Below are 18,392 nucleotides of genomic sequence, written 5' to 3' on the forward strand. Positions count from 1 at the left end.
GTTCGCAAAAAAGGTTTCTAAACTGTTATATGGATATACGCTACTTGCTATAGGCGTTTTATCGACAACAAGCGATTGGATACAGCTGAGAAATGGGCCACAACGTACGATGATATGCAGCATATTTGTATCAAAAACACTTAGATAGATAGATGGATAGATACTTTATTCATCCCCTTGGGGAAATTCAAGGTATCTCGCATAGCTCACACATATATTGACTGACAGTTTCAGTCATTCACAATTATGTCTGCATCATGAATATAGTGACCTGCAATATTAAAGATGCTGATAAAATGTTCTAAAGATTTAGGTTCTACACATAAAACAGTTCAGTGGATAGTATAATGAGAAAAAGAATAGACCCACACACTTTTGATCAAGATAGTTAATCAATCAAAACACTACACCACCCCCTTAATTTGGAATAATGTCAACTAATGGACAAATCAATAAGTTCCTCATTAACCTTTTTATTTTCCATTTAAAAACAAAATAGAATGCAGGTACAAAAATGCAAACAAATCACACTACCTACTGTATAACCCTAATCCCTTCGCCCTACACATCCCAACCCCAGTCCACACCCTCATCCACCACCACACTTCCCAGGCAACACTGATGTTAATCATCCTCACCACTATCATAATGAGTCATCATCCCATGTAGCCCTATCCATCCTGTCTCACATTTGATTTGCCTTAACTGAGAACTGTAAGTCACAGTAACCAAACATATTTGAGTTGCCTTAACTAAGAACTGTAAGTCACAGTAACATATTTGAGTTTCCTTAACTGAGAACTGTAAGTCACAGTAACATAACTTGAGTTGCTTTAAGGCGAGACAGCACCCCCTAATAGGGAAAATAATTTAATAGATATCACTATGAAACTTTCCCAGTTGGTTATGTACATATAAACTAAGAAAAAATATATTGCAAGTTTTCTGAATTGTATGTTTATATATGCAAATTAGGCACTTCTCCATTAAATATGCATACATTTGCATGTATCGTCAAGAATCGCATCACCAACATGGATAATGCCAGATTAAAAAACTTAGTTTCATTTTGTTGATACATTCAAAACAAAACGTATTAAAGAGGGGATTGTGGCTATGTCCTCTTATCAGCCCATCAGGAAATACTGTCTGTCATTAAAAAAAAAAAATCTTTGCCTAGTTTTGGTATAAAATGTACTATAAACCCGGCTATGAATGATATATCAACAAACCCTTCTATAATAAGAAGCATAATAAGAAATGTGGAACGGTTGGTGTGTGTAGGTACTAGGGAAATGTAGTCCCAAGACTTTGTGCGTAAGTAAAATGCATAAAAACTAGTTTTTCAGAAAACAACCTCAAAGTTCTGTATTGTAATTGGGATCTATGGACACAATCAGACAAAATGAAGTATGTGTGTTATTGACGTTTTATTGTCACTAGTTTCATAGAAGACATGTTTAGGAAGCAAAATATAACAACATCTCTATCGTTGAGAAAGAAAAAGCAAAAGTGCTGTCTCGCCTTTACGGAGAACTGTAAGTCTTAGCCAACTGAAAACATTTCAAACATCATCAACAAACCTCTTGAACCTTGAAAAAATGTAGGTACTTTTTTAAGGTTCTGGTAACTTATTAGGGTTTACAGTGCATGAAAGGCACTTGTAGAGTCACAACCCCAATACATCCCAATAAGTGCTGAACACACATTTGTGCCAAGGGCTGATGACACCTACTGTAAGCCTAGCTACACTAATATGAAAAATAGACAATTTGATGCTGTGCTGAGCGACAGTTTAGCTGTGTTTTTATAGTTTACATAACTAGCATTCTAGTTTTCAGATACTGTATGCCATCTAGTTAGCCCCCCCCCCCCCCCTAGGGGTGCATGCTAGCTCTATTGTCCTAGTGTGTGGGGGGAGGAAGAGGTTCTGAAAGCTAACATACTTTAAACATCACTATGAACTAGCAGAGCTACATAAACATCACTGTAAACATTAAAACTAGATGGCATACAGTATCTGAAGAAAACTAGAATGCTAGTTATGTAAACTATAAAAACACAGCTAAACCGTCTCAGCACAGCATCAAAACATTTTGCCCGAGTGTAACTGAGGGGTACAATTCCCTGACTGTATTACTAGATATGATACTTACTACCACTACCTTTGTACTTAATATTCGGCCACCCAGTACACGGCATAAATATATTATGATGAACACTGTCACGTAGATGAAACGGATCCAACACAAATGTACGAATTAGAAATAGGTCTTTATTTCTACACAGCGATGGTGTGTAGAGCAAGCACTTAATCAAATCAATCACATTTATGAATGGAAATAGTATGCACTTTTATGGCAAGAGTATTCGTCGGTATATCAATAGAGAATGTCCAATCTCTGAAGGCGCAGGTGGTACATATACGACCTGGAATAGTTTAAGGAATAACAGCAATGATACTTTAATGATTATATACTGGACACACTAGGGGGGGTTAATCCGGTCGCTTGTAAGCCGACAAGAGTAGGAGGGGGGGGGGGGGGTAGAATCCGGCTGCCTCATCCGGCCAAGGGTATCCCAGGTGAACCCACTGTAGTGCCGTTCAATGCGCCGGCGATCCTTGGACCACAGATGAAAGCAGGTGGACTCTTTGTGGGCCGGCGTCATCCGGTCCACGGAGGAGAGACGTGAAACGACCTCGTCTTGCAGAGCGTCTCCTCACCTTGCGTCCTCTCCAGGGGGGGGGGGGGTTCCAACACACGGCAGTGTCGGGTGTCTTTATCCATGGAATAATCAAAGTATACAAAGCATAATCCGTGCCTGGGAAGGCGGGCTGTCGTCGGTAGAATAATCCGGTATACAGGTCCACTCGCTCGTCGGCTCTGGGGCTCCTCGGGTGCAGCTTCACGTGGGGTCAACCACCCTGGGTAAGCAGCCAGTTCTCTGCCCGAAACGATGGGGTACTGACTACGGTAGTATTCTCACCGCACGAAGCACTATATATTAACAGACTATTATTAGCTTAATAGACTACGTCCAACTCGACGATATAGTGCCAAATATGACTATTCAAATATTAATATACACGATGTCTCAATACCGATGGTAGGCGAACTTGGCCTTACTCCCACACGTGGCGTCGCGGGGAGGCTTTACGTCTGTGACTCTATTGGAGGGTAAGAAACTGGACTGAAAAGAAAGTCCTACTTTAGTAGCGCAGTATATATACGCACTATGAACAAATAGTCCCATTAGTGGTGCGGTAGCCAGATTCCTACGCGGAACTAGGACTTGTTCGTACATGTGGAGCGGTACGTTTGAACTGGGTCTGAGGGGTATGGCAGCCTGGCACCAAGGTCTCGACCAATAGTAGAATGGAGACTATTATGGGATGTTCAGTAGGCTAGAATGGATATTCAATGCATATTGTACAAGGAATATACAAGGGATATCAGGGAATATTAGAGAATATACAAATACAATTAAATATATATATATAAATAAATATATATATTCGGTTTAATCTGGCCCTTCACAACAGCCACCCCCTGATTGGTCCCAGACCTAATCAGTTAAACAGAGACAGATTAATCGCGTTGTCTATTTACACATAAGGGTTTGCTGTAGGGGTCAGTCAACTTCACAAAGTCATAGGGTTGTAGGGTCATGGTCATCATCGATTGTGTCTGGGAGTCGAGGCAGTTCTATGAGCCTCGCCACGGGACGGGTGTAAGTGCGACCCTGGACGAGCACTTCAGCTGCTCAGACCTTGCCGTCGGCACCGGTGATCACTTTGCTTACGCGGCCGGCCGGCCACATAGCTCTGGGCAGTGATTGATCAATAATCATGACGACTGTTCCTTCTGTCAAATTGTCTCTCTCCTTTACCCACTTCTGGCGGGTCTGTAGAGACGGTAGGTAGTGCAGTAGGAAACTGTTCCAAAACTTGTCGGCTAATACTTGGCTGTACCTCCACATTCGTCGGCCGTTCGCTTCTTCAGGCCGGTACATTGTCTGGGGTAATGCAGGATCTAGCCGCCCCATCAGGAGTGTGTTGGGGGTAACTGGGTCGATATCCGCCACATCACTGGAGACATATCCGAGGGGCTTCGAGTTAAGTACTCCCTCAATCTCCGTGAGGACTGTCATTAGGACTTCTTCCGCCACAGTCTGGGCCCCAAGTACTGCGTACAGGGCTGTCTTTATGGAGCGCACTTCTCGTTCCCAAGTGCCACCGAAGTGGGGTGCGTTTGGGGGGTTGAATTGGAAATCAACCTGTGCTGGAGCGAGGTGGGTCTTAAGTTCTGGGCCCATAGCTTGGAAGCTCTCTCTCAGCTCTCTTTCGCCGCCTTTGAAGTTTGTCCCATGATCGGACAATAGGGTAGACGGTCTTCCTTTCCGTGATGTGAATCTACGGAAGGCCATAAGGAATGAGTCTGTGCTCATGGTCGGGAGAAGTTCGATGTGTATCGCTCTGGTGGTCATGCATTTGAATACAATACCCCACCGCTTCTCGGTTCCTCTTCCTTTCTTTATGTGCAGCGGGCCAAAGCAGTCCATACCCGTTGAGTGGAATGGCTTGTCACCGATTCGGAGGCGACATGGAGGAAGGTCAGCCATCCTTGGTATGCTGGGCTGCGCGCGCCACTTGCGGCAGTCTAGACATGTTCGCTGGAAGCGTCGTACCGCCTCTCTTCCTTGTAGGATCCAGTAACGACGTCTGATTTCCGCGAAGACTCTTTCTGCTCCTGCGTGATGTACATCCTCATCGTATTTCTTTATAATCAGCTCTGTGACCTTGTGTCGGCTGTTCAATACGATCGGGTATTTAATGTCATCCGGTAGATTGGGGGCTCTGCGTAGGCGACCACCCACTCTGATGAGGGTATGAGCGTCGCACTCGGGGGCCAGATGAATTAATCTGCTGTCGGATGGGACGGGCTTTCCTCCCTGTAGACAGGCCAATTCATCGGGGAACGAGTCTCTCTGGGCTCGCTGCAGTAGAAGCAATTCTGCTTCCTCGTAGTTAGCTGCTGACATATCAGCGGGGGACTTGCACTCCGGGTGGTACCGCAGGAATGTTCTTTGTTGTGCACTCTCTATGGACGTGCAATCGTCTATGTTAGGGTCGGTGGAGGCTACGGTGCTCAATCCACAGAACACAGACTTCTTATTTTCCACCTCCTCTGGACTTGCTTCCCTCGGGATAGGCATGGGCCACTGTCCTTCCGGGAGTCTTAGGAATGCGGGGCCGTCACTGTAGACATTGCGACGGGTGAGGTCATCCAGGGGCATCCCCCGGGTGATGACGTCAGCTGGGTTCTGTTTTGTATCAACGTAGCGCCACTCTGTTTCTCCGGTTAACTCTTCGGTTAAGTCTTGAATCTCGGTGACACTGACTCCCACGAAGACTTTGTACTTGCATGAGTCCGATTTGATCCAGGCGAGTACCGTCGTGGAATCTGACCACAGGATTGTTCTAGACACCGGTATGGTGAGCTCACGTTGGATGAGCGTGGCTAGGTGCGCTCCGGCTAGGGCTGCGCAGAGCTCTAGACGTGGGATAGATTGTTGCTTGCGTGGGGCTATTCTCGAGCGGGCGAGGACAAATGCTGTGTAGATCTCTCCCCCCTGGTCTTGGGCCCGCAAGTAGGCTACTGATCCGTATGCGACCTCTGAGGCGTCACTGAAGACGTGTAAGTCCATTTTACATGTCTCTGGCCTCACCGTGGGTGGGAAGTAGCTTCGGCGCATATTAACGCCTGGGAGTGAGTGGAGCTCCATCTCCCACTCTCTCCAGGTGGATGCAAGGTGTGCGGGAATGGGGTCGTCCCAGCCCTGGTCCTTGTCCCACAATGCTCGTACAATCATTTTTGCCCTGGTGGTGTACGGTAGAATACATCCTAGCGGGTCATATTGTCGGGCGAGTGTTGTGTACACACTTCGTCTGGTGGTCGGCGCCGCCGCCGGCCTTCCCTGCTCCGTAGTCAGGGGCTTGTGTCTGTAGTGAAGCGAATCTGTTTTGAATCGCCACACCAATCCCAGGGTCATCTCCTGGGCTTCTCCCGGGATTGTAGCCATCCAGGTCTCGCTGCTGGCTGCCTTGTCCTCGGAGGAGAGGCTGCGCAGTACTTGCGGATCGCTGCTGGCCCACTGCCTGAGATCAAAGCCGCCTTTGATCAATGAGGCGCGGAGTTTAATCAGGAGAGCCTCGGCTTCTTCTTGGGTTGAAAGGCTTTGTAGACAGTTGTCTACGTAGAAGCTGTTCTTTACGCTGTGTCGGACCTCTTCGTCCGCTGCTGGGTCCTCTGCTACATGTTTCTGTAGTGCAAATGTAGCACAGCAGGGGCTGCACGTCGTTCCGAAGGGGAGGACTTCCCATTGGTAGATGGCTGGGTGCTCATCTCCTGGCTTCTCTCTCCATAGGAACCGTAACAGGGGCTTGTCCGCCTCTACTAATCTCACCTGCAGGAACATTCCTTTAATGTCCCCGCTGATGGCCACCTTTTCCTGGCGGAAGCGGAGTAGAACGCCGAGTAGGGAGGGGCCGAGTGTGGGACCGGGCAGTAACTCTTTATTCAGATTTTGGGATCCGATCTGGTAGCTGCAGTTAAATACTATGCAGTCTTTACCGTTGTGATGGACCTTGTGGTGAGGCACGTACCACGATTCAGTGGTCTGGTCAGCCTCTTTAATGTCCATCTTTGTGACGTGTCCCGCTGTGATGAGCTTCTCAATCTCAGCGCGGTATACACTCTCTTGGGCGGGGTTCTTGGCTAAGCGCCGCTCCGTGTTCAGCAGGTACCGTTCTGTGGCGTCTGTCTTGGCGTGGAAAGTAGGCATTCCTTCTCGCCGCAGGAGTGGCGTGGCGTATCTCCACACGCCGTTGACCGGGACTCTCTTGGTCCCTGTCTCGAGGAGGTGAATGGCGTAAATGTCATCTTTAGAGCGAATGTCTTTCTTTCCGTTCTTAAAGGGCATTTGTTCCAAGGTCCATAGCCGCTCTACGTGTTGCAGGAGTGCGGTTTCTCCCTCTGTGACTCGGGAGTGGAGACATCTAGTGGCTGTACTTCGGTTGAGAGATTTGGCGAGCGGGCCTTGGAGAGTCCATCCCAAACGGGTCTCGACTGCTGCAGGACAGCCTCGGGGTCCGGTATGAACCCGGTCTATCGGGACAATGAGGTCTGCATGGTCGGAGCCTATCAACAGGGTCGGCATAGCATTGTCTATGAGCGGGATCGGTAACTTGCGCAGATGTGCATATTTCTCCATCAGCTTGGCGACGGGGTATGTGTACCGCGACAGTCCTATTTCTTGGCTGGTGAAAGCGTCTGTAATCTGGTACCGTCGCTCAGGCTGGCCGCTTGCTGCGATAGAGAATGAGACATTCTCGCCCTTTATCGTCTTCAAATCTCGTCTTATTGTCCGAATTGTCATTTGGGTTTCGCTTCCCCGCAGCCCTAGCTGGGCCGCAGCGGAGGCGAGCAGGAGGGTCTTCTCTGACCCGTCATCGAGGACGGCGTAAGTGTCCAGGACTTTATTCTGGTAGCTTAGTGTCACACGCACTACTTTTAGGAGTACTCGGGCTCCACTGCTGCTGGCGGGATCGATGTACATGACGCTCGCTTTGCGGCTGGATGGTGCGGGTGAAGGGCGCCGTCTGTTACTGTCGTGAAGTATGTCCAGATGGGCTCCATCGCACTTGGTGCACCTTTTCTTTAAGCGGCATTCGGCTGCCATGTGTGAGCGCGCACAGCGAAAACAGCGCTTGTTGGACTTTATCCATTGACCTGCTTCCTCCGTGTTCAGCTTGGGGAAGGAGTCACATTGCGCTAGCCAGTGTTCTTTCTCACAGTAGGGGCACACTATCTTCCACTTCTCCGTTCTGGAGGGGGTACTGTGGCTCCTGCTGCTCGGTACTGACTCCGATTGGTGCATCACAGTCACCGATCTTCTTCCATCATTTAGTCGTCTGGTTCCTTCTCTGGAGCCAGGGGTGCTCCGTCCGAATGTATCTAGCCGTAGGCTGCTGACTTCTCTCGCCAGGAAGTCTGCTAGATCGAGGAGGTTCGGTTCGGGGCCATTCGGGTCTCTGTGGTCCCTCTGCCGCCTAAAGCGCTCCTGACGAGCGGGCGGCAGCTTCTCCAGAATCCTTTCCACATTTGAGTTGGCGTAAAGTTCATGCCTCCCCTTCTCTCTTTGCGCTCCCAACATCCCTACCAGGGACTGCACTCTGATGGACAGGTCGTCCAGTGCTCGATTGTCTATTGCTGGGGGTAAGCGGTCGATGTGTCGGATCTCCTGGATCACGTAATCCCATATGCGCCCATACCTCTGGTCCAATGCTACCAGCGCTGCTGTGTATGGGGTGGTGGAAGTCGCGTAGGCGAGCGCTATATTATGTGCGCGGGGCACCTTTAAGTGCTTCAGTAGGATGGCGTATTTGTGGCGTTCATCCAATACATCCACCAACATGGTCTCCAGACACATGCGGAGTTCTGTATACTGGGCCCGGTTCTCTTGGGTGAAGTCGGGTACCATAGGCGTGCCAATGTATGACGCTGACTGTGGATACATCGGCGAGCGTTGGGGGAGAGGCCTCCTAGGCGAGTCTCCTCCCGCTCCTTGGTATGGGCTGGTACCGGCAGTGTACCATGGCCCGCTTGTCCAGGTGCTGTTCCTCGGTGCGGGTCGTGCGTCGTGCTCACCCGTGTATAGAGTCGGGGGTCTGTAGCGCAGCTCCGCGGGAGTATAGCCTGGGCTGTACCGGACCTCCTGGTCCGGTAGAGTACTGTGCTGTCTTCGGGCGTGGTTCTCCTCCTCTTCCTCTTCGTCTTCAGTTAGGTCATCCAGTGCTTGTAGTCTCTGGTTTAGCCTCTCCACAGGATATGCTGCTCCTTCCCGGTTGCTAGGTCTCGCTTGGACCGGTGGGGGGAGGTGGTCTGTGGGGGGTATAGACCTTGTCTGTTGGTCAAGTTCAGGGTTGTTTACTCGGCTAGGGGATGCCGCCCTGGAGGTGTCTCTAGACGAGTTCCTGGAGCCTCTGGCGGAGGGAGAGGGTGTTGTCCGTCTGATCAGCTGTTCTATTAGTTGCGACTGCTGTCTGTCGCGCGCTGCGTCCCGTTGAGCACCGGCTCGTTCTCGGGCCACATTCTCTTCCATCTGAATGCGTCTTATTTCTAGACGCATCTGCTCGTGTTCGCTTCGCTGCTGGATCTGCAGTCGGTCGCGTTCAGCAGCGGCGTTCAGGCTGATGAGGAAGGCCTGCTGTAGGGTCCTCTCTGCCTCGCTGGGAGAAGGCGGTTGTATAGGGGAGCCTTCCCTCGGGGTACTCCTTGCGGAGCCTTGGAGCTCTATCTCCACGGTGCTCTCCCCGTCTTCTTCCGTGCCGAGTTCTCTCTCGGTAGCGTTGTATTCCTCCCGGGACTCATCGGGGACTACTTCTTCAGTACTGGCGGGGTGTGAAGTCATGTCTGGTTCCCACTGGTCCCCACCGTGAACTTGGTCAGTTACATTAGAGCCCGTAGGGGCCTCTATGGTCGGGGTAGTCTGGGCGTTGGGGTTAGACATACTTTTACTTTCTAGTTTTACCGCGTTTACTGTTAGTAGAAGACTAGGTTGTTGACTGACAGCGTAGGCCTCTAAGTACTGAGGGAGCCGTCGTTCGCGCTGCGGGCGTTGGTTAGGAGGATCGTTTCGTGGAGTGTTCATCATAGGCCATTTCAATATTAATAACACTATATTAATATTACACTAATTACCATCCGGCTCGAAGGACCAATTGTAACTGAGGGGTACAATTCCCTGACTGTATTACTAGATATGATACTTACTACCACTACCTTTGTACTTAATATTCGGCCACCCAGTACACGGCATAAATATATTATGATGAACACTGTCACGTAGATGAAACGGATCCAACACAAATGTACGAATTAGAAATAGGTCTTTATTTCTACACAGCGATGGTGTGTAGAGCAAGCACTTAATCAAATCAATCACATTTATGAATGGAAATAGTATGCACTTTTATGGCAAGAGTATTCGTCGGTATATCAATAGAGAATGTCCAATCTCTGAAGGCGCAGGTGGTACATATACGACCTGGAATAGTTTAAGGAATAACAGCAATGATACTTTAATGATTATATACTGGACACACTAGGGGGGGTTAATCCGGTCGCTTGTAAGCCGACAAGAGTAGGAGGGGGGGGGGGGTAGAATCCGGCTGCCTCATCCGGCCAAGGGTATCCCAGGTGAACCCACTGTAGTGCCGTTCAATGCGCCGGCGATCCTTGGACCACAGATGAAAGCAGGTGGACTCTTTGTGGGCCGGCGTCATCCGGTCCACGGAGGAGAGACGTGAAGCGACCTCGTCTTGCAGAGCGTCTCCTCACCTTGCGTCCTCTCCAGGGGGGGGGGGGTTCCAACACACGGCAGTGTCGGGGGTCTTTATCCATGGAATAATCAAAGTATACAAAGCATAATCCGTGCCTGGGAAGGCGGGCTGTCGTCTGTAGAATAATCCGGTATACAGGTCCACTCGCTCGTCGGCTCTGGGGCTCCTCGGGTGCAGCTTCACGTGGGGTCAACCACCCTGGGTAAGCAGCCAGTTCTCTGCCCGAAACGATGGGGTACTGACTACGGTAGTATTCTCACCGCACGAAGCACTATATATTAACAGACTATTATTAGCTTAATAGACTACGTCCAACTCGACGATATAGTGCCAAATATGACTATTCAAATATTAATATACACGATGTCTCAATACCGATGGTAGGCGAACTTGGCCTTACTCCCACACGTGGCGTCGCGGGGAGGCTTTACGTCTGTGACTCTATTGGAGGGTAAGAAACTGGACTGAAAAGAAAGTCCTACTTTAGTAGCGCAGTATATATACGCACTATGAACAAATAGTCCCATTAGTGGTGCGGTAGCCAGATTCCTACGCGGAACTAGGACTTGTTCGTACATGTGGAGCGGTACGTTTGAACTGGGTCTGAGGGGTATGGCAGCCTGGCACCAAGGTCTCGACCAATAGTAGAATGGAGACTATTATGGGATGTTCAGTAGGCTAGAATGGATATTCAATGCATATTGTACAAGGAATATACAAGGGATATCAGGGAATATTAGAGAATATACAAATACAATTAAATATATATATATAAATAAATATATATATTCGGTTTAATCTGGCCCTTCACAACACCGAGCATCAATAGTTAAGATGGATGTTTTGCCTAGAATCAACTTTTTCAGTTCAATGTTGCCGTTACCACCCCCCCCACCCCCCCTGTTGGTTACTGGCAAAAATTACAATCCGCCGCATATAAATTTATTTGGAACAATAAACCTCCACGAATAAAAAGATCCACTGCACAGAGAAATAAAGCCGACGGGGGTTTAGCATTCCCAGACTTCAGCTACTATTTTAAAGCGTTCTCTTTAAGACCACTGATCACCTGGTTTGATTCTCAAGCATCTATATCCTGGAGACCATTAGAGGAGAGCATAGCGGCACCACATAGACTGCAGGATATAGTATACACCAACTTATCAATTAAGCAATGCAACTTGAAATTTGGCCCTCTTATTACATGGCGTGACACACAGAAAAAATGTACTAACCAACATAAATGGCACAGTCATTCTCTCCTATTTAATAACAATTCACTCCTTATTGCACAACAATCTATCAGATTTACCAAATGGGAAAAGAAGGGCATACATACATTGGGGGATGTTTTCAACGACCGGGGTTTTTGCAGCTTTAAAGATATATCCAACAAATTTAACCTCACCAAATCCACTTTTTATTTCTATCTACAATTAAGAGCAGCTTTAAAGGCTCATGGAGTCCCATTAAAGGTGCCACTTGAACACTACAGATATCACAAATTCTTTTATGGAAAGGAGACATCGAGAGGCTTCGTATCTGATTTTTATCGTCACTTACTTACGTCCTCATATGAGGTCCTTCCTCTAGACTTAGTCTGGAGGAAGGATATACCAAACTTGGAAGTAGATTTTGATTGGGATGAAGTTTGGGCAAACGTACGGCTTTCATCACGCAACCCGGATCATCAACAGATGAATCTTAATTTCATTCATAGGACTTATTTAACTCCTAGACGTTTGTACCTAATGGGGCTTAAACAAGACTCTCGATGCTCCTTATGTTTAAACGGTGATATTGGTACATTTATGCATATGTATTGGGAATGCCCTCCGGTTAAGACATTCTGGGAAGAAGTAACCACGCAATTATCAGAATTTTTATTTCTGACCATACCTGTACTGCCTTCTGTATTGATGTTGAATGATGTTTCTCAGTTAGCAGCCTCTATACAGGTAAAGAGACTAATTTTGTCCGGTCTTACGGCTGCTAAAAAGCTGATAGCATCACGCTGGATTCAACCGGATAAAATGTGCCGGAAGGTATGGGTTCTTACCTATCTCGATGTGATTTATCTAGAGATATCTACCGCAAGAATTTTAGGTGTTAGTGAAGCCAGCATAGCAATCTGGTTAGAGGTGGTGGAGAGGATAAAGGTTAGCATATGAATTTGTAATACCTGGTGTTAAACGGAATAATGGATGGATTGTCCAAGAGGGGGTCCTGAGGGGGGGGGGGGAGAACGAGCAAGAGCATATGTATTGTATTGTATAGGGGCGGCTAGATGGTGTAGTGGGCAAGGCACTCGCCACCAATGTGGAGACGCTGGGTTCGCGTGTTCGAATCCAGCTCTCCACATTGTTTTCAGTTTAGCTGGTCGTCCGCAGTAATACACATTGGCCGTATTACGGGGAGGGAAACTGAAGGGTGGGGATCGGGCGTTGTGGACAGCGACTCCTACAGGTCGGTTGGTGCGCCTGCGCAGTAGAATCAGGAAGTGTCGGGGGCAGCGTGAGCCTCCCACGCGTTACTCCTCGCCACTGAGAGATCGAGCTGCGCAGGTGAAAAGATGCGACTGCTGTTACCTCAAGTACCGGAGGGGACTTGTGCTATGTATGACTTAGTCCACATTGCAGCCGGCTTGTGGGAGGCAAGAAACAGCGTTCGTGACAGGGGAGGGTTGAATTGGATGATACGAAATTGGGATGGGAGAAAATATAGAAAATGGGAGAAAAAGTGGATAAAAAAAAAATTTATTGTATTTATTATGGGTAAATCTTTTAACACTTTGGTCGCCAGGCTTATATTCTTAATATACCATCCTCCGCCAGCTCTATTTGTCTATGGAGAAGTTCCCCTTCTTTGCAGGGCTATAACTTTTTAAATTGTATTGCTAAATTGACATTACTATGGCCCATTCAACATCAAGTATCTATTGTTCAGGGTGTAGCAACGTTATACTTTTTCATTCACATATTCATACTAAAATACGGTCTAAAGTATAAGTATGTTTTTATCGTTTTCTGCAGCTTTCTCCAGAACGTGATTTATAGACCTAAATGCATTATATTGATGATCAAATACAGTTTGATAGCAATCTGCGCGAGATAAACATTTTCAAATGGACGTGCTTCTAGAAGTTAATACTGATCATCTGATGTTGACCGGATGGGGGGGGGTCGTTTATAATTCCGTGGCCAACGTTAGATGATTCATCTAGTGTGGGTGATATGATCATCAGAGCAGTTTATATCGAACACGCTAAAAAAAACGCTGAATCTTACCGTAGCTTCCTCATAGCGTTGGGCGATGAGCGTGGAGCAGAAATATTCCTATTATGGGATGTAGAAATATGCGTTCCATTTCCAGGTTGTATAATAGTATATACGTCCAAATCATGTTGTTTATCGAGTTATTGGTAACGGATTGCTATCCGTTGTGTCTAGCTCGAGTCCTGGGACTATTAGCGAGTGATCGGACCGAATTGGAATGAGCACCAGCTTCCATTTCCTGTTTCCGCTCTGGGCGATCCGCCGATCGGCCACCAGATGGCACTCTTGAACCGTTGGAGAGTTGAGAGGGGATCAACAGTAGATCTCAAGTCTCCGGGGGAGAAATATGATTTCGATCACAGATTTTTGAAATATTGATATCAAAGACGTGGTACGGCGTCTTTGGCAGAATGAGCATGGCGGGGAATGGCGTTTTTGGCGATCTACATTTATTTTGATTTAAGTACTGGACTGTCATTGTTATTATTATGTCAATCATAGTCCTGTGATTTATTGTGGATTTCTACTGTTTATGTATTGTGTGTCTGGTTTTATGTAAAAAAAAAAAAGGGTAAATAAAAAAACATTTGTTCAAAAAAAAAAAAAAAACATTTTGCGAACTTTAGAAGGTGTTTTTTGTCTATTTTCGTCCTTTGTGGGTTCAGGCTGTAACATATCATCCCAGCACAGTATACATGTGCTGGACATTCTTATTCTTATTCTTATTCTTACCCCTTTTGATGTGGAGCGCAAACTTAAAACGTCAGATTTCCTTCTTGCATCACAAGACTGTTGGAGTGGAATCTTGAACCTATTCAACACGTTCAAATGACTGGCTGGTTCTTAGGGTTCCTCGAGTTTGCTCTGAAGTAGTAAAAAATGCTTTTTCCTTTGATGGGAGCGACAGTGGCTCAGAGTCAGGAGGTAGAGCAGTTGTCGTAATCGGAAGGTTCCTGGTTAGATTCCCATTCCTCCTGGGCAGCTTGTCGAAGTGCCCTTGAGCAGGACACTTAACCCCTAATTGCTCCCGATGAGCAGGTTGGCACCTTGTGTGTAAGTGATTGTGAGGAACAAATAATTATAAAGTGCTTTGAATAAAAGCGCTATATAAATGCACCATTTACCATTTTGATGCTTCCAACACCTGGAATGACCTCCAACTGACTCGGAAGCTGAATGTTCTTCCTTCTTTTGCTGCATTTAAAAGTATGATCCCTGATCCCCTGTGTCTGTCGACTAACTGTTGATTTTCTACTTGCTGTAAATGAGGGTAACCTCAGTGTCTTACGAGTTGAAATTAAATTTCAGTGAAACCTCCGATTTACATAAAGCATCTAAAACGGAAACGTTCCCCCCTGTAGTGTCGGGCGGAGCGCCGGTGTCGCAGATCACGGGACCCTTCTCCCTGGCAGACGTGTCGGCAGACTGCCACGGCGGGGCGCTGAAGGAGCCTCTCCTCTGGGTCATCTCCTACGCCCTGATCGGTGTCTGCTCCCTGGTCCTCCTCATCCTGCTGCTGCTGCTGGTCATCCTGCCTTGCCGCCGTCACCGCCACAGCTCCGGGGAGATCACGGACGAGTCGTCGCTGGTCCGACACCGTATCAAGTGACTGAGGTGCAACGGGCGGCAGGGGGGAGGCGAGGGGAACGTACAGAGGACACCCGGGGCGGAGCTCAGTGGAAGTAGCGGTGGTGGGTGATGGGGGTGGGGGATTCAGGCCGCACTGACCGATGACTCACTGTACGATGGGGGGGAAAGAGCACTGGAATGCACAAAGTGGTTTGTCTTTCTATTCCATAAACGATTTGACGCCGACTGTGTCTTCATCAGGGAATTAGGGGAATTCATCAGGGAAGTAAATTTTAGGTGTGAAAATGCAGGCGTTAAAGTCGCCTGTGTGCTCCAGTGGTCTTCTCCTATCTTGCTGTACTGTTCCTGTTCTGTTGGGCAGCACGCTGCCTGTCTTTGAGGTGACTGGTGGGCAGTGGAATCCCCCTGTTACTAGTCACCAGATGTGACCAGTCTCTCTCTCTCTCTCTCTCTCGACATGCTAAACGACGGCACTTGTAGGCTTTGACCCCACAGAGATAGATCTTTTAAGAAATCAACCCACCCCCTAAGGACAATCACTGGGAAGGCATAGGACCTGCAGTGCCAACCTATCCCCATGGGGGCGCAGAGTGGAGAACCCGATTCATATGCAATTTAAATGTTACCCGTTTACCTTGTGCTCAAAGTATATGTGACGCCATTAATTCCCAAGGGCAACAGTCGCCATCATAAAGCCTGGAGAGAAACGCTCTTAATAGTCGATGCTGTACCTCTAAACGGTGTTCAAACAGTACTGTTCTTCAATGATAGCTATCAAACACAACACTCAGATGAAGGAATGGAGGAATGTTTCTGGTGCCTTCTTGTACAGTAACTATATGGGAGTCAAATTAATCATTTTAAAGGGGAACACCACCCAAATTAAGAATTCCAATATGTTAGAACGTGTGACGTCATCAGGTCTAAAGTCTGGAGCTGCTCCATAGACGATGCATGGGGGGCTGGTTTTGTGGACCCACAGGGTGTTTGTTTAATGAGCTTCGTTCTCAGTAGGGTTCTCTGTTCTGAAACGGGAAATGCACCCATATACTCGGCACATTCTCCTGGGTGCTCTCAGTGGCATCTATACCATGTTATCTATGGAGCAGCTTCAGACTTTGTACCCCAATGACATCACAAGTTTGAGTTTTAGCACACTTGTTTATGGATTTGGGAGAGAGTTCATGTTCATGAATATTTTGGACCATCTTAGACCAGAGGAATGAATTCTTAAATTGGTAACTAGTTCCCCTTTAACGCACATTCAAGGTATTGTGGAAACGCCTATTAATGGACAACACCAGTATTTTTGACATGTGGGTCCGCAAATAATGCTTCAGTAATTGCATTACTGAAAATGTGTTTTTTTCCCACTGCCATAGGCTTCCATTTGTATCAAACAATTACAAAAATGTATCTTAAAGTACAATGATGTTAATTCAGGAATATTAATGTATTGATATAAGAAGAATTCTTATATCACAGGACAAAATAAATGCCATGTTAAAATGAGTATTGTGATGACTTTCATGGGTTTATGCTGTATTTGAGCAATTTTCAGATACACTGGGAGTCTATAGGACTGATTAATAATAGGCGAAAAATATGTATACCGGTAAGTACATTTTTGTATCAAAGCAAGAATGACTTGAGGGACCAACATGTCAGAAACACTGGTATTGTCCTTGACGTGATCAATGTCATGTAGGAAGATGTTTACAGTACCTATATGACATGATCAATGTCATGTAGGATGATGTTTACAGTACCTATATGACGTGATCAATGTCATGTAGGAAGATGTTTACAGTATAGAGTGTCCATGTCTCCGCTTTCCTCGTACACAGGGATGTATTCATGATCTGAGACGTACTCTGCTCAATTGCACTTTGTTTTTAAAAAGCTGATAAAGTGTCAAATAAATACAAAGATCAATATTTACTCCACACACTTTGGAGTGAAATAATAAATGTATGTAGCTATGGAAGTTGTTGTTAATATAGTTTTACTAATACTGTATGTACCATTCATTTGATATTTAAATTTCTGTCAATGTTGATTTTACACTATTCAGAAACTGCTACCTAGGCACGAGTATGCACACTAGATTTCAAAGGGCACATATTACAATCATCTTTTTTTTATGCAAATAAAAAAAATGAAATTGAAGCCAATTCTTTATTTTTTGCCTGTCACACCAGCCCAAAAATGGGCAGGACACTGATATATCACACAACGAAACAGACAATTACTGCACTGTTTTGTTTGTCCTGGTTAGGGGTTATCACATGACCACATAATCAGTCTTGTGTGAAGATACAAGCTGGATCTTACTGTATCTGCCAAAATCTAAAAGTGTTACATGTCTGGTATACCTGCATTTTATGAATGTTAAGTTTTCTCAAAACATGTATTTTCTGTGCCAAAATTGTGATTGTTCTGTAAATGAAAGAACTGAAGTAACCTGATTAAATATATTTGAAATCCTGCTTAAGCTTAATAATGATCTTATTGTGTGTGTGACATGTGATTGTGTATATATGGGGGTCGGTGGTGTAATGCTTTTAGGAATCAATGGGACCAACTTGCCAATGGTTTGAGAGCGACATCTTGTGTTGACACAAGGTACTTCCGTTTTAATAGCTTATCAGACGGCATACGTCTAGACATTGATAGATAATATTCTGTATATCACAAATGTACATTTGTGTAATAACACTATGATATGATATTTTCATTTATAATTCTTACATCGGTCTGGGGCGCAGCCCGGGGAAAAAAAAGAATACGAATAAATGGACAGGACAATGGAGACAGGGAACCAGGCAGACAGAGACTATGTACAGATTAATAGAGATGAGTGTTAATTTCATCCCATTGTACCTTACTGTATTCCAGCATCATAAAAAAAAAATACATGCACCTTTTAAATACATGGCAAATAAATTAACTATGCAGTGATGTATGTAGTGTAGAGGCTATACTACTATATATCTACATAAACAAACTACATTTAAGTCATTTTGTCATTTAGCTGACGCTTTTATCCAAAGCGACTTACAAGTTATGTACGACAAGTCAGCAGAAAGGGTACAACTCTTACAACTGAGTAACAATGTTCA

General features: G+C 46.2%; 1 protein-coding gene across 1 annotated transcript in view; it reads left to right on the top strand.

Annotated features, from left to right (window-relative positions):
* Positions 1-17,759, top strand: part of bace2 (beta-secretase 2) — a 66,884-nt gene extending 49,125 nt beyond the window's left edge. Inside the window, exon 9 of the mRNA XM_084323207.1 lies at positions 15,042-17,759. Within this exon, the coding sequence (XP_084179333.1) occupies positions 15,042-15,289 (248 nt within the window). The 3' untranslated portion in view covers positions 15,290-17,759. The remainder of the gene's footprint in view (positions 1-15,041) is intronic.
* Positions 17,760-18,392: the final 633 nt, after the last annotated feature.

The sequence above is a fragment of the Notolepis coatsorum genome, assembly GCF_963971535.1.
Source record: "Notolepis coatsorum genome assembly, chromosome: 1".
Lineage (NCBI taxonomy): Eukaryota > Metazoa > Chordata > Actinopteri > Aulopiformes > Paralepididae > Notolepis > Notolepis coatsorum.